Here is a 23,663-nt window from a genome sequence, read left to right on the forward strand (position 1 = left end):
ATTAGGGCAGTGAAACTACTCTGTATGATACTATAATGGTAGATACATGCCATTACAAATTTGTCCAAACCCATAGAATGTACAATACCAAGAGTGAAACTCAATGTAAATTATGGAGTCTGGGTGATAATGATATGTCAATTTAGGTTCATCAGTTGTAACAAACGTACCACTCTGATGGGGGATGTTGATAAACGAAGAGGCTAAACACGTGTGGGGGCGGAGGGCATGTATGGAAAATCTTTGTATCCACCACTTAATTTTGCAGTGAGCCTAAAACTGCTTTACAAAATGAAGTCTATTATATATAATGAATAAATAAGCAAATAAATAAATAAGTAAAAGATGTCTGAGGATGAAAAAAGGCTTCTGCTAGATTGCCAGCCAATCTAACTCAAAATATTATTGCAAATGAAAAGAAAATAGTGCTAATAAGAACCAAATACTATGTAGAAATAAACAGGAGAGGAGAAGGGGTCTTTCTTTCTCTTCCATGTTGTAAGGATTGAATAATTAACCTGTCAGTGTTTACTAAGAACATGGAATGTATGGAAACTAGTATAAAACATAAACCCTATACTCCAGGAATTTATAATCTATTTGGGGAAACAAGTATGACACAAGTAGAATAATATGTAATAATTAATTCTTATGAGATATATGCAATTTGATCTCAGAAAACTATAAAATGTATGTGGGCCAGGGTTACTGTAGAAGATTCAGTTGTAAGTCTTAAGGTTGGTTTGAATAATTTTGAAGTATACCTAGATGTGAATGACATGGTAAAGCTTTTAAAGAAACAGAAACCCAGGAAGAGGAAGTGCAGTCATGAGGTGGATAATCCCAGTTGCTACAGAGCGTTTGATTAATTCTTACCCAAGCTGACACTGAAACTTCAGGTTGAATTGAAACTGAGACATGCAGTCTGTGGGAGTGTTCTTGGAACAAATATATGTTTCCTAACTCACTCATTTAAAGAATGATGATTCAATGTAACCATAAGCACAACATGATGTATGTGCTTCTCCTTCATAACTGACAGATCTTTTGTGGCTATGAAGCTAAGGGGAGAAAATGGCATAAACACTGACATTTTAGGCTTTGTTCAAGATGGAAGAAAGGATCATCCTGTTTCAGCAGCAACACTGCTTGCCCGTGGAAAGTTAGAGAACCTCATCAGTCTACAGTGGCTATTTCTGATATTAGAGCAAATCAAAAGGAAGAATGGATGTGTGTGAAATGATTGAGATTTAATACGAACACTTTATATATCAGTTTCAAATGTTTACGTTTTTTAAAGGTGTTTAAAAAATTAATTGACTATAAACATCAAATAGGATATTTATTAGTTATAGATATTTGTATTATCTGTTTCAACAGATAAATTCTTAAATCTTGATGGGCTTGTAAAAGAAAAGTTTATTTCAAGTTTATGCAAAGTCCAAAATGTGGTTTCCCTGAAGGGCAGGTAGATCTCCTTATAGTGATACCATATTAGTTTTGGCAACTTGCCTTTTACATATATATATAAAAATTTTCAAATAATTTACAATAAAAGTTACTTTCCAGCTTGTTTTATAAGGCTAACATAAGCTCAGCTGTGAAACTTAACAATGAAAATAAAAGACAGGAAAATTATATGTCATTGTCTCTCAGAAGTATGTATCAAAAAATCTTAAACAAAATATTAGCATATGAAACCCAGTGATATATAAAATGTGTCATAAATTGCAATCAAGTTGAGGTTATTCCAAAAATGCAAGGTTGGCTTAACATTTAAATATGAGTCAATGTAGATCATGACATTCATAAGATAAAAGTAGACATGATTATCTCAATAAATGCAGACAAAAGGATTTGGTCAAATTCAAACTCTATTGTAAAATCGTAGCAAACAAAAAACAAGAGAATTTCCTTAATTTGATAAAGTGACAGAAAACATTCTACTTAGTGGTGAAATACTTAAAGTCTTTCTCTGAAATTGGGAAAATAGCAAAGAATCCCTGCTATCACCATTCCATTCAATAGTGTACTGGAATTCCATGTCATAACCCAAAAAAATAAATAAATAAATAAATAAAAAATAATTTAATCAAACAAAACAAAATACAAAATATAAGCAATGGAAAAGAAGTAACACTGTTTATGCAGATGACAAGATGACGTACATATATGCTAAAAATTTGAAAAGATGTCCAAACAAAAAAAATTAATAAATTAAATAAATTAATCAATTTTCTTGTTATATAAAAATCAGTTGTATCTCAATATGCTGGCAACAAATGTAACACAAAATTCAAGGAATAATACTATTTATAATAGGACAGAAAAATATGAAATACATAGATTAATTGTAGGGAAACAGGTATGACTTCTATACAGATATTGAGAAAAATTAAAGAAAATCTAAATGGATGAATGTATACCGAGTCCATGGATTGGAAGCTTTACTATTTTAAGAAGTCAATTATCCTCCAATTTATCTGTACATTCAATGCAATATCAACAAAATTCTAGAGATTTCTCTTTAGAAATTGATCAGATAGTGTTAAGATTTAGAAGTAAATGCAATGGACTGAAAAAAGCCAAGACAACATTGAACAAGGAAAATAAATATGGACTTACATTACCACTTATCAAGACCTTCTATAACTTCATTAATTAAAGCAGTGTGATATGGCACAATAATGGCAAAATTAAAAGCCAATAAAAATAAATACACCTTTAATCCCACTTCATCATGTGAACAAAAATAAATTCTATGTGAATTATTAATCTAAGTGCAAATGGTAACTCACTGAAGTTTCTAGAATAAAACATGGGAGAATGTCTTTGTGAAAAGCGAAGAATTCCTAGACCACATACAGGTATACATGAAACACTAAACTTAAAAGCAAAGATTGATAAATTTTAAATTAAAATTAAGAAATTCTGTTCTTTAAAAGTTACTGTTTAAGCATTCCGGTAATGGCAAACTACCTTATATTGAGGCCTTCTAGAGTTAATCATTATAAACTTTGGAAAATAATATAAAAATTAACCATATGAAGGCAGGGGAGAGTGACAAAAAATATCAGAAACTGAAGGAAAGCCAATCCAAGAAAGGAAGGAACTGTACTGAATGATATTTGGAAATCTTAATATTTAAAAACAACATAATCATCTATATAGAAAATTCAAGGAATCTAAAGACAGCTATTAATTTTTAAAGTAGCTAAACAAATTTGCTGGGCATGCTACTTACTAATACCAATCAGTAATATTCCTACACACTAGCAATAAACAATTAGAAAATTTAACAGGAAAAATATTATTCATGACTATGAGAAAAACTTCAAACAGAGGAATAAATATAAAAAAGATGTGCCTTATATCACTTTATGAGTAAAATGACAAAACAAAATTAATGAATAAATAGAAAGATATATCATGCTGATAAACAGTTAACAATATAAGATGTTGAATCTTTCCAAACTATTCTGTGAAATAAATAGAATTTCTATTGAAATCTCAAAATCTCAAAATATTTTCTTGGGACTTAATAATGGGACTTAATAAGCTGATCCTCAAAGCATATGGCAGAATAGAAGGTTAAGAATTACCAATATAAATTTGAAGAAGTGTTTGAGAAAACATATGCTTTCAGAAATCATGACCTACTGTAATCTGCAGCAGGGGTTGGAAAACTACAACCCATGGGCCTGGTTCACCATTTGCTTTTATAAGTAAATACTGGAAAACAGCCATGCCTGCATGTATTTTTTTACTTAGCATTTTTGGCTGTTTTTGTGCTGCAATGGCAAAATTTAATAGTTGCAATGGAGACCATATGGCCTACAAAGCCTCAAACGTTTATTGTCTGGGCACTTGACAGAAAATGCTTGCTGACTCCTGATCTATAGTAACTAAAACTATTTAGTATTGACAGAAGAAAAGGTAAATAGACTATTGGAACAGAATAGAGAGTTAAGAAACATGCAGATTTTGTATATGACATAGGAGGCCTCCCACATCCGTAGAGAAAAGATGAACTCTGCAATAAAAAAGTCTTGGAAAACAGGTTATTAGTAAGAAAAAATAATTTCAAATTAAGACAATATAAAATTAAATTATCATTTCATGTCATTACAAAAGTAAATGGATTCTTGAAGTTTTTAAAGAACTGAAATCTCTTTACATAATGAAATGTCAAGCTGCACCCTGGGGACAGGTAATTAATAAATAGGTGAACATAACTGGTTAATATCCAGTATAATAATACATTAATATCCAGATCATATAAGGAACTCACATACAACTATAAGAAAAAAAGATTAGCAACCCATTTTTTTTTCCTTACCATCTGCTGCCTGTTGATGAAAAACTAAACTTATGAACAGGATTCTCAAAAGTGAAAATCCAAATTCCCTCAAAATATGTGAAATGATTATTCTCACAGGTAATTAAGGAAAAGCAAATGCAAACCACAATGAAATAGAATTTCATCTGCATGAGAATGATGGCAATATTTGCCAGAAACTTTTAACTAGTTATAGTTAGTTTCAATTGAGAAGAGACAAGGCAGTATAATGGAATTGGTAAAATATAGAGTTAGGATTACCCCTACATACTTCAAAGCTGTTTCTTGGGTGTACCTCTTAGCTGACCAAACTGGGCCGTAATTTTTTCTAAATCGCCAAGTCAAGGAAGTTTGTCATTCTTGGGTTAACTCCTGTCTTGAAACTATAGAAATGTGATGGTCATTAACACCAGTCAGACAAGTTTCATCTTATTTGTTCTCTACATCTTACCCAGCCCATAAAAACCAAGCTCCAACACTGGATGTAGCACATAAGTCAAAAGCTGCGTCAGAAGGTTCTAACTTTTGTCATCACTATTACCAGCATTGTCATCGTTATCGTTATCTTCATCATCATCATTACCACCATTATACCTGATACTGCCACAACAATCAGAACATTATGTACAGGTAAAGGGGATTTCACTGGGGAGAGTAAGTTGGCAAAATTTAGCAAGTTGCCATTAAGTATGTTCTAGTTTTTTGTTAATTGACTGTTTTTATAATTTAGTTTTTATTTCTGGACACTGTTAAGAAACACTCTATTGTCTGAGGTCTACAGACCCTTTGAAGTCTCTGGGAAAGTTTCCAAAAGTTAGAAAAGTAATAATTCAGCAAAATTTTGCTTACTGGGAAGGAATATAAATATATAATTGACCTGAAATCTTAAGGAAATGAGGCATAAGATTTCTTTTATAATCACTCATAAGAACACTACCGTTTTTGTTCTCTAGTAATGTAATTGAAATCAAATTTTCTAATATTAAAAGGTTTTCTTAGGAATAATAAAAAATATGAATGCCATTATAGATTTTGGAATAATGTACTTTCTAATATAGATTCTGAATTAGCAACAGGCAAACTGCAGGTTCTCAAAACTTCATAAATTTTCAAATGACTTCCTTTCTGTAGACTCTCTTTTTTTCAAAGTTCCAGGAGAAAGTGAAGAATAGAGGCCATTACCCATTTGTTCATTACACTTCTCTGCTCCTTATGCACAATTCTCACCCTAATGATTTAAAGTTTTCTATGGAAAAAATGTTTACTTTTTTAAAATTTGAAGAATTTTGCACCACAATCATGCTTTAACACATTTCATTATATGAGATAATTCAGGCATATCTAATTCAAATGGTTTATAAATGAAGTTCTAATAAATGAAAACTATATATTTTTTAATGCTTTGCTGTTTAACTCCTAAAGCAATGCCCAAAAGTGGTTAAAAGGAAATCTAACCACTGGCATCGACCATAAGGGTAAAATTATAACAAGACTGATGTTTTAAAATTGTAAGTAATGTACTCACCATCATTTTGATTACCATCATTATTGCAAGTTGATTAAGGCAAATGGTTATGCCAGAATGGCAATGAGTTTTCTTTTATTTTTTTCCCCTGTGATGGAGCTGGGTTCAAGCCATTCTCGTGCCTCAGCCTCCTGAGTAGCTGTGGTTACAGATACTCACCACCACACCCGGCTGATTTTTGTATTTTTTGGTAGAGATGGGGTTTCACCATGTTGGCCAGGCTAGTCTCAAACACCTGACCTCAAGTGATCCACCTGCCTCGGCCTCCCAAAGTGCTGGGATTACAGGCGTAAGTCACCACATGCAGCCAGCAAGTAACTCTTATTTGAAGTAGATTCATTCTAAAAGTGAGGAAATTATAGTTTAGTTAAGTACACGAAGTTGGTTAAATTCAACTTAAGTTGAAGATTAATTTTTAACCTATTTCCTTTGTTAAGTGAGGGATTCCTCTTGTAATGCAAATGCCTACCTTTAGAAAAAAGTGTTGCCAAAAATTAATTTGGTAAATGAGAGTAAATTGTTTCATGAATGGACATTTTTTGATATTTAGAACATAATTTTTAAAAGTGCAGCTATTATTCAAAAATAATAATAAATTCCCAGAGGCTACATTTATTAGAGGAAGGGTTGAGTTAATCACAAACTTACTGTACTCTTTTAGATATAAAATAGTACTTTAAATTATTTTTGACAAGAGAAAGCCATGTGAGGAGGAAAAAGTCATATCAGAGCTATAGTCAATAATATGTACTCTTCAGAAATTTTCAGAGCATCCAAAATGGGTTTTTAGAGAAAAATCTCTTCTAAGCTGGGTAAAGCAGTGATTATTCTGAAACCATCTCAGAACTTAGAATAATTATTTAGGCTACATAATGTTTAGTCTTTTAGACTAATATGCATGTCTCAGAAAGCCCAAGCTACCAGACTGTTATAACTAGCTAATTCAAAACAAATTTGAGACCTTACTGTCACAGTGCACTTTTATAGTCATTAAAAGAAACATGTTATCAAATATTAATAAAGTTATAAATACTGTATTAGAAATGCTATGCCTGAGTAGACTTTTTTTCTGTGAGGCTGATATTAAATAACAGAATTCCGGTACAAAAAAACACATGAAATGTGTCTGAAATAAGGAGTTTCTTTGAAGAGCTTTGATGAATAATGTTGGTTCTGCGAAACACTAATTAACAAGTCATCAAAAGAGACAAAGAGGTATAAGGAAGAGGTAGGATTAAGAATGTGGAACAGAGTGAAGAGGAAACAAGTTTAGGTGGAGTTGCACAGTTGTATCAGGTAATGCTAAAAAAAACAAAAACAAAAATGTATCTACCTAAAAGTCAGTTGGTCCTGGATGAGATGAGAACAAAAAGGTTCACATATTCATAGGAAATATGTAATTCACCAAATATGTTCCCTGATTACAAACTCTTCTGTTTTGCAAGGTTTATTTAGAATGATACAGAATAGAGATTGAAGAAGCAGCTGAGGATGTTTTGCATTTGAAATCATGAATGTTTATGTTACAGCCCTTCCTCCAATGGACAATTATATAACATCATCTCTCAAGATATGAAAAATAACTAGGATTCAAACTTTATGTAGATTAACCTTAGTGTGGCCATACAATGTAACTGTAACCATAAACTGCTTTATCTCTATGATGCCGAACCACCATATTTTCTAATTCTGTTTCATCTAATTGATTGGCTTTGATGATAAAACAACTAACTGATCTATTAATTTATATTATGCAAATAATTTACATTTGTTGTAGAAACATTATAGAAAATAGGCCAGGTGCAGTGGCTCATGCTTGTAATCCCAACACTTTGGGAGGCCAAGATGGGCAGATCGCTTGAGCTCAGGAGTTTGAGACTAGCCTGGGCAACATGGTGAGACCACTGACTCTATTACAAAAAAATAGCTGGGTGTGGTGGTGCACCCCTGTGGTCCCAGATACTCAGGAGGCTGAGGTGGGAGGATCAGTTGAGCCCAGTGGGGCAGAGGTTACAATGAGCTGAGATTGTACTACTGCACTCCAGCCTGGGTGACAGAGTGAGGCTCTGTCTCAAAAAAAAAAGAAAGAAAGAAAATTAAAAAAAAGAAAAATTAGAAAATGCAGTTAAAAGTAAACAAAAAATCTATAATTTTATTACATAGAGATTACTGCAGTTGACATCATGGTATTTCCATCTGCAATTATCAAACCTATAATTAAAACTTGTTATATCATGTATTTATAATATAATACATAATATATTATATATTATATATTTATAATATAATACATAATATATTATATATTATATATTTATAATATAATACATAATATATTATATATTTATAATATAATACATAATATATTATATATTGTATAATATTATATATTATATATAATATTATTTATTATATATAATATATATTATATATAATATATATAATATTTATTATATTATATATATTATATATTATATAATATAATATGTATTATATAATATAATATATATTATATATAATATATATTATATTATATATAATACAATATTATATATTATATATAATATAATATCATATATGATATATAATATATTATATCATATATATTATATATAATATATTATATATAATACATTATTATATTATATATAATATAATATTATATATAATACATTATTATATTATATTATATACAATATAATATATAATATATAATATACAATATAATATTATATATTACATACAATATATTATATATTACATACAATATAATATTATATATTATATACAATATAATATTATATATAATATATATAATATATAATATATAATATATATTATATATATTATATATAATATTATTTATTATATATCATATAATATTATATATCATATAATATTATATATATAATATTATATATCATATAATATTATATATATAATATTATATATCATATAATATTATTTATATAATATTATATGTTATATAATATTATTTATATAATATTATATATCATATAATATTATTTATAATATTATATATCATATAATATTATATATAATATTATATAAATAATATTATATATTATATGATATATTATATAAAATATTATATATTATATGATATATTATATTATATATAATATTATATATTATATTATATATTATATCATATAATATATAATATAATATTGTATATAATATATAATTAATCATATACTAATAATATAATAATATATTAATAATATAATATATATAATTATAATATATATAATATATAATATTATATATATAATATATATATTATATTATATATAATATTATATATTATATTATATTATATATAATATAATATGATATATAATATAATATTATATACATTATATATATAATATATAATATAATATTATATACATTATATTATATAATATATAATATAATATTATACATAATAATATTATATTTTATATATAATATAATATATTATATGTAATATATTATATTATATATATTATATTATATTATGTATTTAATTGTGTCTATAAGTCTTTATATGTCCCTGTGCATGATATGGCTATAGTTTACAAAAATACAATCAGACTACAACTAATGTTTTGTAACCTGCTTCAATTTTTAAAAAAAGCAAGTCAATTTCTCTTCAGCAACATAAGGACAGAAATCATGTCTATTTTGCTCACTGATGTATTTCCAGCAGCTAACCTGGGATCAATGATAATTTGCTAAGTGAATGAGCATTAGGGTCTATCCTCTTTGAGGCATTTGAGGTTTCTATGTTTTCAACTAGCATAAAGGACTAATATATAAACTACAATTCATGTACTATGAGTTGAAGGAGAGGCAGGTAGATTTTGATTGTTATTATCTGATTTGAACCAAAATTTTCCTCTTTCATAGGCACGGCATATCTTCCCAAAGATCTTGGCCACTATGGACTATGATCTTTATTTTTCTTGGAGTGGCGGCAATCTTGGGAGTAACCATTGGTCTTCTTGTTCATTTTCTGGCAGTTGGTGAGTATTGATTATTTTCAGTTTTCATCCTTGCTATAAATCTTTAAATTTTAAAAATTGAAAAAAAACAACATGAACATTAAATTTCTTCTTGGGAGTTTTCTTATTTACTATTTTATTTCAACACAGTTTATTATGACACAGAAATTTATAAAAATTTTTTGAATCAGAGGCCTCCTTGTAAATTATATCACCAACTATGGGGGTATGAGCAAGACTGAAATGTTCAATGCTTTGATGTCAATATTCATTGTCATTAAAGGAGCTTATAGTAGGCTTGTAGTTGAATTGTTACATCCTGTAGTAAATGTATCTCAAACTTTAGAGATTCCTTCTCTTCTTGGTTCAATTCTGCTATTGGTTATTAAGATATGATGAATAAGTAGCAATGAAAAATCTGCAAATAACTCTTTTAATAGTAGATAGTCAATCATGGTATAATGGCTAAATGTTTGCACAAACATGGTTTTATTTTTAAAACTTTTATTAACAGTATACTCACAAAGCTTAGTTTCCAATTTATTTTTACTTTTCTGAAAAATAAGTCCTTAAACCTGTATAGTTATTTAATGTTTTAAAATAAATTTGACATCCATCATTCCACTTTATCTTCCCAATAATCCTGTGAGCTAGGGGTGACAGATTTTACTACTATCCTTATTTTCACATACAGTACACTGGGGCTCAGAAAAGTAAAGTGACTTGCTTGATACCACAAGCTTTTAAGTAGCATAGCTTGCTTAAAAGCTTAATATTAATATACTTAATAGTTTAATTATATTACTTTATCATGATTTTTCTGAGTTTTATATCTCTGAAATATATAACCCTATACAATAATACAATGTAGACAAATTTTGGCTGACTCAGCAAAAATTACACAGTTTCTTTCAACCTGGCTTCTTTTCCTTTGTTTCTCCTCAGTCCTCTTAAGACTTGTCTTTCAGAAGGGTAATGGGCACTCAATCTCCTGCCTGCCATATCTATCCATGAAATTTTCATAATCTCTTTCTGTCCTCTCTTTCCCTCTACTCATTAAAAAATAACATTCTTCACATAATTTCCTTAAGTACAGTGCTCTGAGTTTTCAAAATCAAGCCCTTGTGAAAAAATCCATTTTTTCAACATACAGTTTGCATCTTAACAGGTCCCCTTTCCTGGGGAAGCAAGGTCTTAATGGAAAGGAGTGGTGCAAAGGGGAACTACAGAACCCTGGCTGGAGCAGGAGGTGCATGGGACGAGAATTCACCCTTCAATGCCTCTACATGGTCAACCACCTACTATTTCAGATAGAAGGCTATAGCAGCTTAAATTACTTAAAGTTAAATTACTTGAACTGTCCTACCTGTGGAGTAAAAATGGACACAAACGCTGTGGTAAATGTTGTTTGAAGTCAGTTTGAAAGAGGAGTTTCTGCTGTAGGACTCTGGCTTAGGAACGAATATAATATTTGTTAATATTGAGAACAACTTAAGCTGGATAACAGCTACTGTAATCTCTCATTTAACTGGTATGAAATTAGCTGGATGGCAGCTATTGTAATCCCTCATTTAAGTAGCATGAAATTAGTTTCCCTGTCTAAACACATCTATTATTTCTCAATCAACTTTTTTAACTTTTGAGTTTCCACTTTTTAGATTAACTCAGAGATAAGTATTTCACAAAGATCATTATTCTAGAAATGACTTTGATTCATCTCTTTCTCAACCGTTTTACTTAACAATGCTATTTCCAAAAGCTTAATACACATGTATAACCAATTTCATAATTCTTCAGATAGTTTATCTAATAGTTCCAAACCCTAGCTTCTTCTCAGAATCACCTGTCGAGCTCTTTTGAAGTAGTGTTCATTCTCTAGGCCCTACTCTTAGGTTAGCTGATTCAGTTGGACCGGGGCATGACCTTACCCATGCATGCTTTTTGGAAGCTCTGTAGTGATTATGGTGTATAGGTATTGTTATAATCTATTAGTATAAAACAGTGTTTTAGAGAGGTAATAAAATCTGTCTATCCTAAGAAAAAAGACTTGATAAACTTTGAAATGGAAGGCAGTTTACCATGTAAAGATTACTGTTGCTATGTCTGTAAAACTGAAAATCACTGACCACAGTATAGAATATAGAATAGATTTCCATTCAGTTTATCTAAATAATTATAATTGCTCAAGCTACCATATCAAAATCCACAGACTGGCTAGGTTAAACAACAGACATTTTTTCACAATCCTGGAGACTGGACTTTTAAGACCAATATGCTGGTTGGTTTCTGGGGAGACTTCTTTTCCTGGCTTCTAAATAGCTGGATTCTCACTGTGCCTTCCCGTGGCCTTTCCTCTGTGTGTATTTTGGGAGATGGGGTGAAGTGAGTGAGTGAGAAAGAGAGAGAGCGAGAGAGAGAGAGAGTGCGAGAGAGAGAGAGCGCGCGCGCGAGAGAGAGCGCGCAAGAGAGATCTGGTCTCTCTTTCTCTTATAAGGAGACTAGTCATATTGGATTCGTGTCTCAACCTTATGACCCCATTTAACCATAATTCCCCCTTAAAGATCATGTCTCCAAATACAGTCACATTGGTGTTTAGGGCTTCAACATATGAATTTTGGAGGGGATACAATTCAATCCACAGTAAAAACCAAGTGAAAATTAATTTTAAAATGGTACCTTGAACTGATAGAATTCTCCAGTAAAATTATAACTGGAATCAGAAATCTAAACATAATGGTTTCTCAGAATCTGGGCATGATGTATGAGACTTTTGACAAATTAATCTACCTACTTGTAAATACCCTGGTTCAGTATTCTGGATGTAACACAAAGTTAGCAGATTCTAATTATTTACTTTAGTCATTTGGTGACAAGCTTCACAGATGAAAATGATAAAATAGTAGAAAGAAGAGGGTCTTAGAGTTTATCTATTGTAATTTAGTTTTTGTTTGCTTTTCTTTGTTTTTTGTTTTGTTTTGTTTTTTGGAGATGGAGTCTCACTCTATCTCCCAGGCTGGAGTGCAGTGGTGTGACCTCAGCAAACTGCAACCTCTGCCTCCCAGATTCAAGCAATTCTCCTGCCTCAGCCTCTCAAGTAGCTGGGACTACCAGCGTTCGCCGACACTCCTGGCTAATTTTTTTTTTTTTTTTTTTTTTTTTTAGTAGAGATGGGGTTTCACCATGTTGGCCAGGCTGGTCTTGAACCCCTGACCTCAAGTGATCCTCTCACCTCTGCCTCCAAAGTTCTGGGATTACAGCTGGGAGCCACCGCACCAGGCTGCAATTTAGTTTTTGTGATTAATAAAGAAAATCCCAGCGGGCTAAATATGCCAAGACAGCACAGCTGATTTGTGATGGGGCTGGAACTAGCTCCTCTAGCTTCATATGCATTCATCTTTTCAGGTAACTTCTCAGACAGACTTTGGCATTGGACTTTTGTATGTATTGGTTACCATAAGGAAAAATATAAGAATCCATAGGAATATAGGAAATCAGTTTTTATTTTATTTTAAAATTATTTCTAACTTACAGGGTAATAAATTATTTCAGCTTAGGAGATCATACTTTTCAGTCACTTAGAGACTACATGGTGTATGTTAAAGGTGGATCAAAAGCACAATTGCTCACAAAATACAGGAATGGCTAATTACTTAACCAAAACAGGGTATTCTTTCGTATTAGTTCTTTTTATTTTATTTTTTTTGACATAAGGGTCTCACTCTGTCACCAAGTCTGGAGTGCAGTGGTGCAATTACAGCTCACTGTAGACTTGAACTCCTGGGCCCAAGCAATTCTCCCACTTCAGCTTCCTCAGTAGCTGGGACTACAGGCACGTGCCACCATGCCCGGCAAATTTTTTAAGTTTTTTGTAGAGACAGGCTCTCACTATGCTGTCCAGGCTGGTCTTGAACCCCTGGACTCAAGCAGTCCTTCCACCTTGACTTCAAAAACTGCTAGGACTATAGGCATAATCCACTGCATCTTGGTAATTCCTATTTTTAAGAGGCTTGTCCTGTTTTAAATTATGGTGACCTAATGTATTACGTGAAGCAGTTTATATTTGGGGAAGGGAAAAGATGGGGATATGAGACCTTGTGACTCATACAAAGCACCACCCATCATATGCTGTAGGGAAATAAAAGGGCACTATGCTTTTACACTGTTGGGAGTGTAAATTAGTTCAACCATTGTGGAAGACAGTGAGATGATTCCTCAAGGATCTAGAACCAGAAATACCATTTGACCCAGCAATCCCATTACTGAGTATATACCCCAAGAATGATAAATCATTATCATTCTACTATAAAGACATATGCAACCTTATGTTTATTGCAGCACTGTTCACAATAGCAAAGACTTAGAACCAACCCAAATGCCCATCAATGATAGACTGGGTAAAGAAAATATGGCACATATACACCATGGAGTACTATTCAGCCATAAAAAGAATGAGTTCATGTCTTTTGCAGGGACATGGATGAAGCTGGAAACCATCATTCTCAGCAAACTAACACAGGAACAGAAAACCAAACACCACATGTTCTCACTCATAAGTGGGAGCTGAACAATGAAAACACATGGACACAGGGAGGGGAACATCACACACCAGGGTTGGCAGGGAGGTGGAGGCACTAGGGGAGGGATAGCATTAGGAGAAATAACTAATGTAGATGGCAGGTTGATGGGTACAGCAAACCACCATGTCACGTGTATACCTATGTGACAAATCTGCATGTTCTGCACGTGTATCCCAGAAGTTAAAGTATAATAATAATAATAATAATAATAAGGGCACCATGGTGTCCTCCAGGAATAACATCAAGGAATGGAAACCAGGCCAGCAGGCAAAGGGCATGCAAAAGGGTGCAAGACAGTGTATATCATCCAGAAAGTGAAGGGTGACTGATGCTTGCATGTTTCCTGTATTAGAATTGCTTAGAAAGATTAATTGGGTAATTGCTAGGCTGAGTTTAGACTATACATGTAAAAGATGTTTTATATCTAGTGCATACTCAGGGGGATTGTTAGTGACTGCGGGCATTGCTGTTTTGAGGAGGGTGCTGAGGGTATATCTGGACTTAGCAGGACAGTAATGTCTATTATCACATAAAGGGAAAGCGGGGATCATTGAATGAATGATATGGAGTTGCCATTTCTGGAATAAACAATTGTTCACTCCTCTCCTTTTATTTTTCTCCCTCCCTTGGATTATTTCTAAAGCTGGGTTGAATGTTGAGGCAGAGGTATAAATGGTTAAGGCAGAGGTATAAATGTTGAGGCAGAGGTATAAATGTTAAGGCAGAGGTATAAATGGTTGAGGCAGAGGTATAAATGGATTATTTCTAAAGCTGGGTGGAATGTTGAGGCAGAGGTATAAATCGCTTTAAAGTCACTTTCCACTTTAAAATTCTTTGAGGTTTTTTCTTCTTAATTTTGCAGAGAAGACTTACTATTATCAAGGTGATTTTCATATTTCTGGAGTCACATACAATGATAATTGTGAAAACGCAGCTTCACAAGCCAGCACAAATCTAAGCAAAGATATTGAGACTAAGGTAAATCAGAGATTTTTAAAATTAATTTTATTATAAATTTGATTGAAACATACATGATGACTGTTTTTTTTCTCTTGTCAGATGTTAAATGCATTTCAAAATTCCAGTATATATAAGGAATATGTCAAATCTGAGGTCATCAAACTTCTGTAAGTACAAGTTCATTTAAGATTTTATGAAAGGAAAGTAGGTGATATGTCATACAACCTTGATTTTAGATAACAATAACAACAAAAAACAAACATAAAGAAAAAGAGAAACAAAGGAAAGGAAAGAAAGAAAGGAAGGAACGAAGGAAATAGAAAAAAAAAGAAAAAGAAAGATCAAGTTCTCCATGAATGAAAGTATCATTGTATCTAGCAAATTTCTGTCCTGGGCAAGAGTCATTATATACAAATCTTTAATCTTTATACCTGCAAAAGAATTATAAGGTTATTGGTGGTGGTCAGTCCTAACTGACTGCTATGATGAAAGATAATTATAACTCCAGGGAAAACAAATAATTCAACTGGTTTGTTTTTAGCCCATACCTTCCCTAAAAACATCCTATTTTAGTTTCCTTAATAATTATCATCCTTACAATGGCTGTGGAACAAAGACAATATTTTAAGACAACATTTGTCTAGACACACCTTTGAAGGATGCCTGAAGATAGTGGTGGTAGGGAGGGATGCAGGGAGGAGGGTATAGTGTATGGGGGAAGAGTAATGAGGGTAGAGCCCACTTGTAATTTGGTAATTGTTAATATCAATTCTGGGGAATTCTGAACTCTCAAAACAAAACAAACAAAAAATCCAGCTGACCTAACCAACCTACTTACCTACAGACAAACAAAAACCTTCAAAGACCCTAGAATTGATCATAATTATTTGAAAGTGAAATTATGGATATTTTTAACAATTCTGATTGATATGGCTTTGGTTTGAAAGTCTTCCAAAATGAATTAATCTCTTTTCCTGATTAATCAAAAGAATGTACTGAATATATAATCAAGATGTCCTTCATGCTTTAGAATTCTCTTTCTGAGCTTTTTCATTGTATAGATCTGTTGGGGCAGACTGGTTATGTATAAAAAAACCGTAGGAAGAAGGTTAGCACTGGCTTCTAAATACATGCTGGAAATTGTCTTTTGAATGCTTCCCTGCCCTACCTTTATTTTCTCATTTATCTCTTTCTATAAAATGAAGTTATTAGAAAAATTCTTTATGAGAGCACTGGTTTTTATTGTATTATAGTAAGACTTCATGCCAATCATTTCTTGGCCAGTATTCCATTTCCCATAGTGTTTGAAATATTCTGATTTTAGTTTGTGGTCTATATTTTCTTCCATGAATAGCACATCTGAACTAGACGTACTAGAAGTTTTTTTAGATATCTTTGAATTTTATACATGCTTAGATAGTATATGTATATTTTTCTTTAATATATGTAAAGAAAATGTGATAATTAAAATGTGTGAAATTTAATGTGTTCACAAAGCCTCTAAAAGATCAAGAAACAGTATATTAGAAAATTTCTGTTGTTTCTAGGCCTAATGCCAATGGTTCAAATGTGCAGTTACAGCTGAAATTCAAGTTTCCTCCAGCAGAAAGAGTTAGCATGAGGACTAAAATCAAGGCTAAATTACATCAGATGTTGAAAAACAACATGGCATCCTGGAATGCAGTTCCCGCTTCCATTAAACTCATGGGTATTTGACTTATTTCCATTATTTTCTATTACATAGGTTTTTTTCTGGATTATTTTTTTTTTAAAGTACTAAAAAGTGAACTAAGAGTTTTAGTAGTTTGGGAAAAAAAATATGCGTACCTAACTCTGTCACCCCTAGCAATGACTTGGTAGTGGAAAGGGCAGTGCCATGGAATCATTGTCTGAAGAATGATAGGAATGAGGGTTACACTGCAAGCATGGATGTAAGTTTGGAAGGATTTGGCTATTATGCATGGGAAAGGGGGTGAAGGGTTCTAATTGAATTATCTTCTTGTTTTTTTTTTTGAGATGGAGTCTTGCTCTGTTGCCCAGGCTGGAGTGCAGTGGCGTGATCTTGGCTCACTGAAACCTCTGCCTCCCAGGTTCAAGCAGTTCTCCTGCCTCAGCCTGGGACTACAAGCATCCGCCACCACACCTGGCTAATTTTTTTGTATTTTTAGTAGAGACAGGGTTTTACCATGTTAGTCACACTGGTCTTGAACTCCCGACCTTGTGATCCGCCCGCCTCGGCCTCCCAAAGTGCTGGGATTACAGGCATGAGCCACCGAGCCCAGGCAAAGTATCTTTCTTTTCTACTCCTTGCTTTTGTCAGGATCTCATGACAGAAAGCAGATTTAGGGCTTTGTTGGTCTTTCAGTAAGGAGACTGCAGGAGTTAAGAACAATGTTAGGGATGGGAGTTCTTATTGATTTTTGTGAAAAAACGGGAGTAATACCACTTTTAAAGAAAAAAATTGTCTGGAAAATTCCCTAGAAAACAAGGGAATCATGAAATTTTGAGAACTTAAATTTAAATCTTTTTCCTATTGGTAAAAGACTTTAGAGGGAAGGAGAAGAGGAGGAAACTAAAGAAACACTAGAAAATGCTGAGTATACTCTATGGGACACAGAAAGAGAGTAAACAATGTATCCCTCTTTCCCAAAAGCTTCTCACAGAAAAATGATAAGATTTTGCCTCCTTACAGAAAGTGAAGTTTGTAAAGATTGTGAAGGTTTTGCAAAGGTCTTGAAACTGTCACTTGGATTGTTAAAAGTCCAGCTAGGTGATAAGCATATGATTTCAGAGTCCAGTTTCATGGTTCTTCCAGCCAGACAATTAATCCTAGGGTCCTTGAGGGCTTGAAAGGCCAGCAACATCTGCCAGTTACCGCTCTTTTGCCACACAATAAAGACCCCGTTACCAGTGAACCACTAATAAGAAGGGAACCTGAGGTAGAACTTTTCAAGGGAGCAATAAAATTTTTCTGTGAGTAGCTTTTGGGAAAGAGGGATATGTTGTTTACTCTCTTTCTGTGTCCCATAGAGTATAGTCAGCATTTTCTAGTGTTTCTTTAGTTTCCTCCTCTTCTCCTTCTCTCTAAAGTCTTTTACCAATAGGAAAAAGATTTAAATTTAAGTTCTCAAAATTTCATGATTCATTCTTAGTAAGGAGATTTCCCTAAAGAGCAGGATGGGCTCAGTGAAGTATAATTTTAATTGGGACATTTTTCCTTAAAATATATATAATTCTGAGCATTTCAGAGTAAAGAGAATTATCATGGGAAAGAAATCCCTATCATGATCTCTTAAAAATATTTGTAAGGGGGAGGGGGGAGGGACAGCATTAGAAGATATACCTAATGTTAAATGACGAGTTAATGGGTGCAGCACACCAACATGGCACGTGTATACATATGTAACAAACCTGCACGTTGTGCACATGTACCCTTGAAACTTAAAGTATAATAAAAAAACAATTTGTAAGGGTGCCAGCTTCTTACAGCACTGAATATTTTACTTCAATAATCATAAAACTGATTTTTGTTTTTTATTCCCTTTTCTCTTTTTCTAGGCTACCTAGTAGAGATATGGAGAGATGGTTATAATGTAACAAATAAGAGTCAGAGGGGCTGAAAATACCTGAACTACTCCAAATAGTTAAATGTTGGACAATATTGGGTTAGGAAAGTTAGCATTTATGTTCTTAGGTTGAAGTCAATTGCTTGGTGATATTTGCTCAATTTTATATTTTGTTTTGTTTTTCACTTTCAGAAATCAGCAAGGCTGCTTCCGAAATGCTTACCAACAACTGTAAGTTAAGGACCTTTTAATTATAAATTTGATGGACTCACAGGTATTTTCTCATTATTTTTCTATTAAAAATATTTGAAATATATCATGTGGAAATCCCATAACACGCTTTCCGAATTACTAGATATACCAGATATTGACTTAGAATTTCTCTTTGAAAAACACTGGTCTATTAATTTTAACATTTATTTAAAAATATATAAAAAGTTAAATGAAAATTGATTCCAAATAATAAAATTGTGAGTGAAAAATATCATATTTGAATATGTTAAAATGAGAAAGATTGAAGGAAATGACAATTTAGGATAAGAAGAAAATATAAAACCAGGCTATATAAAATATATTTATTAAAGATAAAAACAGTTCTGCATCTTAAAAATTATTATTATTTTTTGCTTTAGAGGTGGGATGTTGCTATGTTGTGTGGGCTGGAGTGCAATTCACAGGTGCAATTATAGTGGACTATAGCCTGGAACTCTTGGGCTCAAGCGGTCCTCCTGCCTCAGCCTCCCAAGTAGCTGGGCCTATAGGAGCATATCGCTGTCCGGTTACATCTTTTAAATAAATTCTCTTTAGAGTATCATGTTGTCCACAAGATACATTTATGCATTCATTCACTCCATGGATATTTATGGAGTATCTTTTGTTCACATGGTGTCTTACAGACAGCAGTGCATATACTATGCAAGATGTAGACACCAATGAGGCAAAGCTCCTCCTTCAAGAATCTGCTTAGAGAGACAAGAGTTATAACACATAGACACAACAAAAAATAGTGGTTGAAAGATGCTTGAGACTGGAAAAGAGGATAAGTAAGAACCACTCAAACCAAGATAGAATACAGAAACATCACAGGAGTATCTTGTAGGAAAGAAACGTCATCAATTAGGAGAAGTTGAATAATCACTGAAAGGTTTCAAGTAATTTTTAATGATATATTTTTTATAATGCGTAATCAAAGATACCTGCTCTCGTGTAAATACATCCTTTCTCTAGGTTGTGGGAGACAAGTAGCCAACAGTATCATAACTGGCAACAAAATTGTGAATGGAAAAAGCTCCCTGGTGGGGGCATGGCCATGGCAGGCCAGCATGCAATGGAAAGGCCGTCACTACTGTGGAGCCTCTCTGATCAGCAGCAGGTGGCTATTATCTGCAGCTCACTGCTTTGCTAAGTAAGTTTGAAAATTTGACTAAATGAAGGATGCTAGGTGCAAAACTATTTTGGATAGTTTGTAGGGGTTAACTTAATGTGTCAAGGTTCACCAAGGCCATATGAAATTTACAATCACATAGAACATTTACAATCACCCGCATAATTAAATAGCAGGAAATGCATTTAAATTAGAGAAAGGAGAGAAAAGCAAATAGAAGTATTAATTAACATTTTCCAAATAGGTACCTTGGCCTGACATTAAGTGCTTTACTTAACATCATTTCATTTAATCACAACATTCAATTCTGTATGGAAAGTATAGTTAAAACCATTTGAAGATGAGGAAACTAAGTCTCACTCAGGAAAGGTGACAAAACTTGGCTAAGATCACTCAGCTCTTTTTTTTTTTTTTTGAGATGGAGTCTCAATCTGTTGCCCAGGTTGGAGTGCAATGGCGTGATCTCAGCTCACTGCAAACTCTGCCTCCTGGGTTTAAGCGATTCTCCTGTCTCAGCCTCCTGAGTAGCTGGGATTACAGGCACGCACCACTATGTCCAGCTAATTCTTGTATTTTTAGTAGAGACGGGGTTTTACCATGTTAGTCAGGCTGGTCTCGAACTCCTGACCTTAAGTGATCCACCTGCCTCAGCCTCCCAAAGTGCTGGGATTACAGGTGCGAGCCACCATGCCCAGCCTAGTTCTTAAATAATAGAAACTGAATGTGAATTCAAGTGTGTCTGACTCCAGTTACTAGGTGCTTCCTTGTCTTGCCATCCAGAAGTTTATAATCTAGTTGAGAAAATTTAAATGTCATATACTAAAAGTATGAGGCTGCATAGTATTGTAAACATGACACGTATTACAAAGATAGTAAGTACTATGGAAATTTGAAGAAAGACAGCATATCCATCTGACGTAAAATTTAATCTGGACCCAAAAATTGAGTATATCCAAAGGAAGATAAATTGTTCTACCAAAAAGCCATATGCACTTGTATGTACACCACAGCTCACAATAGCAAAAACATGAAATCAACCTAGATGCCCAGCAACGGTGAACTGGATAAAGAAAATATGGGTCATATACACCATGGAATACTATCCAGTCATAAAAAAGAATAAAATCATGGCCTTTGCAGGAACATGGATGCAGTTGCAGGCTATTATCCAAACTAAATGAATTAATGCTGGAACAGAAAACTAAATACCACATCTTCTTGCTTATAAGTGGGAGCTAAACACTGAGTACATATGGATACAAGGAGGGGAACAATAGACATTAGGGCCTACTTGAGGGTGGTAGAAGGGTGAGGGTAAAAAAAGTAGCTATTGAAACCAAGGGTATGTGGCAATAAGACTAATCCTGGACCCCATCCACTTATGGAATTGAGGATGCTCATGTGATTCCTGACCAAATTAAATGTTCAGAAACTGGATGGAACTGAATAAGCAAGGGAAAACATCAGTGACTCTACTTGAAAAGATCTTCAGAAAGCTGACAAATCTGAGTCCTTAGCATTATTTTTAAGTGACTGCAACATTTACAACAGCTCCATGTCAAAGACAGTTTTCAAAATAGAATTTCAGTGGTTTATAGTTTTGTTTGGGAACCTCATGCCTTAAAATTATGAGATAATCACCACTAAGAACAGTGTTGTGACCCAGCAACTGAGTGTATTCTAATTACATTGTGTCCTCTAGGAAAAATAATTCAAAAGATTGGACTGTCAACTTTGGAATTGTAGTAAATAAACCATATATGACACGGAAAGTCCAAAACATTATTTTTCATGAAAATTATAGCAGTCCTGGGCTTCATGATAATATGGCCCTTGTGCAGCTTGCTGAAGAAGTTTCTTTTACAAAGTAGGTTCGTAAGATTTGTCTTCCTGAAGCCAAAATGAAGCTCTCAGAAAATGACAATGTTGTAGTTACAGGTTGGGGAACACTTTATATGAATGGTAAGATTTTTTTGTAAAATCATAATAGCTGCATGGGAATAACTAATCAATCAATCAATCAATCAACCATCCCCTCATGCAATTAATCAATCAGTAAATATACTGAAAAGAAAACCAAGTGGTGGGACAAAAAGCATGTTGTCAAATTGTCTTCACTTCCTAAAACATCTCTGGGAATGGGAATTGGAAAAATTGAAATTATGTGTTAGGCAGCCAACTATTACAAACACCTGAAAGAGACTAATCTAACCTGGGACTGGCCTGACTCTTGGTGACCAAGAGAGTCTGCTTTATGCTATAGATAGATATTCTTTGTCCCAGCAAAGTCTAAGATCTGCATAATATGCAGCACTTATTGCTTTTAGGTTCATTTCCAGTGATACTTCAAGAAGCCTTTTTGAAGATTATTGACAACAAAATTTGCAATGCCTCATATGCATACTCTGGCTTTGTGACTGATACAATGTTATGTGCTGGATTTATGTCAGGAGAAGCTGATGCATGTCAGGTATGTCTAGTTACATTATCCAATTGTTTTCTCCCAGTTAATCAAATGGAAGTTTTTATCCACATAAAATTTTTTTTGTGTTAATGATACTGACATAGTAGCTTTGTATTTCAATACACTAAAAATGTATTAATTCCATTTATGTACCAGACACTAGCCTACATGCTAGGGACGTGGAGGTGAACACAATCCTGCCCTCATGAAGTTTTCAATCTCGGAATTCATACAAAGAATAATACTTAGAAGAAGTTTACAAGATGAATTTTGTCCTATTTTCTGGGCAACCTGCAGACCTAGAATGTTGTCTTCTCTTTATCCAGAGATGCATCAGGAGTCTGGGCACATGCCTATGCCACTTGTTTCTTAGAGGCTTCATCATAGAGACTTAAGCTCAGTGCAAGCAGCTAAGTCACCTTCTCCATATGCAAGCTGCACTCGCTATATAAGTCAAACTCTGGTTTGCTCAAGTCAACATTTGGCAGTTTTAGGCCATATATTCTGGTTTGTAGCTGTCTTGTGTTTTAAAAAAAAAGTCCTAAGGGTTTCAGAGTTCTAAGCCCAAAGAGAGTGAATTGGTTTCAGTGCCCAGGAGGTACAGATAACTCCACAGGAGAGGTAAAAGGAAATTTTTTGTTAAGACAAGAAACATTTTTTTCTTTTCTTCCTCTAGAATGATTCTGGTGGACCACTAGCTTACCCTGATTCCAGAAATATCTGGCATCTTGTTGGAATAGTAAGCTGGGGTGATGGATGTGGTAAAAAGAATAAGCCAGGTGTCTATACTCGAGTGACTTCTTATCGCAATTGGATTACATCCAAGACTGGACTCTGA

At 33.2% G+C, this 23,663-nt stretch overlaps 1 protein-coding gene across 1 annotated transcript; it reads left to right on the plus strand.

The window, feature by feature from the left end:
* Positions 1-1,055: 1,055 nt before the first annotated feature.
* Positions 1,056-23,663, plus strand: TMPRSS11B (transmembrane serine protease 11B). The gene is given in 10 exon segments (XM_034959549.2): positions 1,056-1,162; positions 9,780-9,895; positions 15,314-15,429; positions 15,511-15,578; positions 16,959-17,119; positions 19,170-19,208; positions 20,205-20,382; positions 22,064-22,323; positions 22,689-22,831; positions 23,502-23,663. Coding segments are annotated over 10 exon segments (1,350 nt in total).

The sequence above is a fragment of the Pan paniscus genome, chromosome 3 (genome assembly GCF_029289425.2).
Source record: "Pan paniscus chromosome 3, NHGRI_mPanPan1-v2.0_pri, whole genome shotgun sequence".
Taxonomy (NCBI): Eukaryota; Metazoa; Chordata; class Mammalia; order Primates; family Hominidae; genus Pan; species Pan paniscus.